The sequence below is a fragment of the Carlito syrichta genome, unplaced genomic scaffold, assembly GCF_000164805.1.
Source record: "Carlito syrichta isolate Samal-C Ts95f unplaced genomic scaffold, Tarsius_syrichta-2.0.1 Scaffold307691, whole genome shotgun sequence".
Taxonomy (NCBI): domain Eukaryota; kingdom Metazoa; phylum Chordata; class Mammalia; order Primates; family Tarsiidae; genus Carlito; species Carlito syrichta.
Window position 1 is genome coordinate 1 of NW_007251787.1, and position 5,053 is coordinate 5,053.

General features: G+C 38.2%; 1 protein-coding gene across 1 annotated transcript; it reads right to left on the reverse strand.

Annotated features, from left to right (window-relative positions):
• Window positions 1-151: 151 nt before the first annotated feature.
• LOC103266939 (olfactory receptor 6N2) lies at window positions 152-1,105 on the reverse strand. Its single transcript, XM_008064548.1, has one exon. The coding sequence runs from the start codon at window positions 1,103-1,105 to the stop codon at window positions 152-154; it is 954 nt and encodes a 317-aa protein (XP_008062739.1).
• Between the last annotated feature and the right edge of the window lie 3,948 nt (window positions 1,106-5,053).

Below are 5,053 nucleotides of genomic sequence, written 5' to 3' on the forward strand. Positions count from 1 at the left end.
AAAATTTTAAACACCAAAAAAAAAAAAAAAACAACCACAATCCCATTCACAATAGTCACAAAAAAAGGGGAAGATTTTTCAAGACCAGGCCAAAGGTACATGGAATTCTTATGGGTTGATCATTGAGGTGGAAGAAGATCTTGGAAGAAAGTCAGTGGTTAGTGACATTAGCTTCTCTCCCCTTCCAAAAGATGATCCTCTTGATAGCTTTAATGAGCTCCTTGTTATGAAGACTGTAGATAATTGGGTTGACTAGTGGTGTCAGTACAGAGTAAACTACAGCAAGTGTCCGGTCAAGGGTCAATGAATAGCTCTTTTTTAGCCGCACATACATGAAGATGATGCTCCCAAAGAAAATGAGGACCACAATGAGATGCGAGGCACATGTAGAGAAGGCCTTCTTCCTTCCTGCTGCTGTTTTTATCTTCAGCACAGTCCCAAGGATTCTTCCATAAGAAATCATTATAAAGAGAAAGGTGATAAGGATGATGAAGGCATTAATGGCAAAGTCCACCAGAACATTAGTGGATGTGTCCTTGCAGGCCAAGCTGAGCAGAGGTGGAAAATCACAGAAGATGTGTTGGATTTCATTGTAGCCACAGAAGGGGAGCTGGGAGACTAGGATGACCTCTGAAATGGGACACAAGAAGCCACAAGTCCAACAGCCAGCTGCCATCTTGGCACAGAGTGTGGTAGTCATAATTGCAGAATAGTGGAGGGGCCGGCAGATGGCCAGGTATCGATCATAGGCCATGGCTGTAAGAAGGTAGCATTCAGAGGCCCCCAGGGAGTGGAAGAAGTAGGTCTGAAGGAGGCATCCTGCAAAAGAAATAGTCTTCTTCTCACTGAGAAGATTAGCTAGCATCTTGGGGATGGTGGTGGTTGTATACCACAATTCCAAAAAAGAGAGAACACTGACAAAGTGGTACATGGGCGTGTGCAGGGCTGCATCCAGTCGTATAACTAAGAAGATAAGCATGTTGCCACAGATGGTTAACAGGTAAGCCAACAACAGCAGAACAAAAAGCCAGTCCCTGATATAGCCCACCTTGGGGAAGCCAAGGAGCGCAAATTCAGCCAGGCTTGATTGGTTATATTGTTCCATAGGAAGCTGAGGTACAGAAGGAAAGGAGAAAACACCATATTGAGGCAACTGGTAAGTACAAGACAAAATCTTCTTCCAGCCGTGCTGGTGGCTCAGCCTGTAATCCCAGCACTTTGGGAGGCTGAGGTGAGTGGATTGCCTGAGCCTGTGGGTTCGAGACCCGCCTGGGCAATTTGGCGAGACCTCATCTCTACAATAAATCAAAAAATCAGCCGGGCGTGGTAGTGCATGCCTGTAATTCCGGCTACTCGGAAGGCTGAGGTGGAAGGATCACCGGAGCCCAGCAGGTCGAGACTGCGGTGGCCGGGAGCAGCCACTGCACTCCAGTCTGGGCGACAGAGTGAGACTCCAACTCAAAAAAAAAAAAAAAAAAACTTCTTCCTCCCTCCAATTTAAAGGCTGAATTTTCATGACTACTCTTACTAGTAAAGTGATATTACTACTAATACTAGGATAGTATTAATAGTAGTAAACTATTAATACTATTCCAAAAAAAAATAGGTAACTTTTATTAGCACTTACTATGCAACAAACATTTTTGTGTCTTGCATTCAATATTTCACTGAAGTTTTATAGTCCAATGAGATAACGTACCCTTGTTATATCAATTTTACAAATGATAAAACTCAGAAACAGAGAAAAAAGAGAGCTCATGACATGTTTTTATTTTGTATAGATACTATTTCACAGAAACCAAATTTGAATTTATGAACTCTGATTCCATACTGTTTACCTCTAAAACATGTGACTATTCCCAAACATTCTATCTCTTCTCCCCAGATCATAGTTTTCTCTCAGTCAATTCTCAAAGTGTGAATTTTGTGAAGAAGATTAATACAGTAGCAAGTTTTCTTCTAATTGTTCATTTTACTTCTATAAACATATATTGAATACATATGTGTCAAGCATAAGAAGTACAAAACTCAACAAGATACATTCTCTGACACCAGAAAGCTTACAACCTTGTTACAACACCAGTCATCTCAGTGTTACCTGTGAAGTACACAACACTACAGAATGCCCAAGAAGAGGTTCATTCCTTCTTACAGAAGGAATCTTTTGAGTTGAATATTTTTAAGAAAAGTAGGAATCAACTAAATAAAACAGGATACATTGCAGACCAGAAAAAAAAAGGGTTGTGAACAGCAAGCGACCTGAGTTAGGGGAACATATGTTCCCCTCTATGGTAAGGCAATTGGGAGAACTTACTCAATCATTTGGGATCATATCACAGTAGATGTGGGAAATCACTGAAGAATGTTACATAGATGAGTGACATGGCCATATATAGATCTTTAAAATTTTACTGAAATTTAACTATTCTGACTTCAAGTTCAGAGATGAAGGTGCAAATTTTCAGTGTGGGAGCTGATGATGGGAAGATGAGTGGTGTAGTTAACACATTTGGTGTGAGAATGCAGATTCAGAAGCAAACATGATAATGTGGCAATAAGCATCAATCTTGTATTTTTAGCAAACCAATTATATAAATACAGGTGAGGAGCACATAGTTGGTTTGGTGAAATTTTACAGAAAAAAAGTATCGAACATTCTAACTATTCTCAAACAAAATGTGAAGCAGATGCAAAAAGATAAGAAAGGAAAAGTACTACAAAAAAACACAAACGACGTGACTTTAAGTGCATAAAATGGTAGCCAGTGTCACTCACACCTCACCCTGTGCAAATCACACTGCATTTGAAAAAGGCTGTCCAATTCCAGTCAAACTGACAAAACATGTCTCTTGCTTATTTTTGACACCCTAACAATTGCAAGAATAGCTGTCAAAGGTGTTTAATAAAAATGAATTGTTTAATCAAACCAATTAATTTAAATTACTAATTTAATAACTAGTAAGCCAATACTTTCCCTTCAACTTATATCACCTACTCAATTCCAAACATTTCTCTCAAACTCAATTGCCCTGCAGTAGAAATAAACTTTTGGGTTCGGTATCTTAGAATTCATTCAAAACAATTGGTACTTAACTCTTAGTGAAGTTCTTCTATTCTAAAGAGACTGTGCATTGACTCCTCCAATTACAGGTGACAGATATGTTAAAACAGACATCCTTGCTTCATTTTGTTTCTGGTACCTTTGCCCTTTCTGGCTATTTGCTTCTGTTTTGCCTCTCTTCTTTTCTCCATCTGGAAACTGCTTCTCATCCTTTAAAATCTGGTCAAATATTAACTCCTTAAAGTAAACACTTTTCCTGGCTTTTCCAGGAAAAGTTGTTTATTTCTTCTTCTATGCCCTCATAATACTGACACTAAGTATAATATATTACCTTTTTATTAGTTCTGTCTTCTTCCCAAATTGTTAAGATCTTTGACAGTAAATGTACCACTTCATTAATTATTGCTTATCGTCGTACTAATTCTCAGAAAAGTAAGTATAGTATTATGAATTTAATTAATGTTTTTAATGTATTTGATTTTTTTATCTAGCTTGAATTTAAATTGCATTTTTAATCATATTTGAACATAGCCTTTTTGTTGTACTCTCAGCATTTCAAGCTCAATATATCCTAATAAACTTAACATCTCAAATTCTGTCTATCCACACTTTCCCTAACCCATTATTACTCTCATCAAACCAGAGAAATTAAAATTCAAGAAATATTTGGTATCGCCATTTGTGTGCAGCGAACTGTTATGACGACATTGCCTCTTTCTACAATATTGGCTTTTCTGAGGCCAATTGTTTGTACAGGTCATGTAAAGTCTAGCAAATATAGAATAATTTCAGGAGCACACTGAAGACCTCTGAACCCTAAATTTTGAAATCACCCAGTATCTTTAATTCCCCAATTAGAGAACTTGTGTAAGGCCTTCTCTAGGTAAAGTCTTTTCAAGTTCAGTTGCTCCTGAGGGATATAATAAAGATGCTCCTCAATTTATGATGGTGCTGTGTACAATAAAATCCACCATAAATTGAAACATTGTAAGTTGAAAATGTGTTTAATATATTCAACCTACCAAATATCATAGTTTAGCCTAGCTTACCTTAAAGATGCTCAGAACACTTACATTAGTTTGCAACTTGATAAAGTCATCTAACAGGAAGCCTATTTTATAATGATGTGGTAGATATCGCATGTAATTGATTGCATACTGTACAAAATTACAGTTTCTACTCAGTTTGTATTGCATTCACACCATTGTCAAGTGGAAAAATTGTATGTTGAGCCATCAGAAGTCGGGTACTGGCTATACCTCATCAGACGTTTTTAGTTACAGTCTCTATTTTATGAATTTTTTTCAGATACCTCTATTTTTCACTGTCTGTGGCAGCACATGGCCAGTCTGTGGCAGTACACAGGACAACTTTTTGTCTCTCAACATTTTCATAGGAGGTGTTAGCCAATTTGTAGGTTGTAGAATGTATTTGAGAATCAAATGATGAGGATAGTGGACAAGATGGCATTAAAGCCTCTGCCAAGCCACTTCTCTAAGATTCTCAAAATAGATTATTTCAAGTCTCTGTTGCTTAAGTCATCTTTCCACTAAACCAATTGTCTGATTTCAAAATAGTATATTTTCAAACCCCTCATCTTTGGTACCACCCTTTTGATCAACAATCAATACAGTTAGTGTAACCCCCAGTTCACCTACCAACTACTGAACATCGTTCAATGTCTGCTTTGGTCCTGTTTGGCTCAGTGTATGTGTGAGGGATGAAAACTGTATCTAGCAGCCTTTTATTCTCTTCAGTGAGTCTTATCCCCCGGAGGCAGAGTCCCTAGATTTAACATTCACTGTTTCAGGTCACAGGGGCACAGGGAAGGTAAGAATCAGACTCAAGGGAGATTCCTAGGAGGGTACTTGGACCCAGGACAATTTTGCCTCTCCCCTGTGGAGGTGAGCTCAAAGAAGCCTTTCCTCAAATGCTTGTTTCCTAATCAGCTCTACTCCATCATCTCTGGTGACTTTTTACCATAAACTCTTG

What these genes read in the sequence shown, in the direction of transcription:
- LOC103266939 (XM_008064548.1), bottom strand. Translation starts at nt 1,105, where the DNA reads ATGGAACAATATAACCAATCAAGCCTGGCTGAATTTGCGCTCCTTGGC.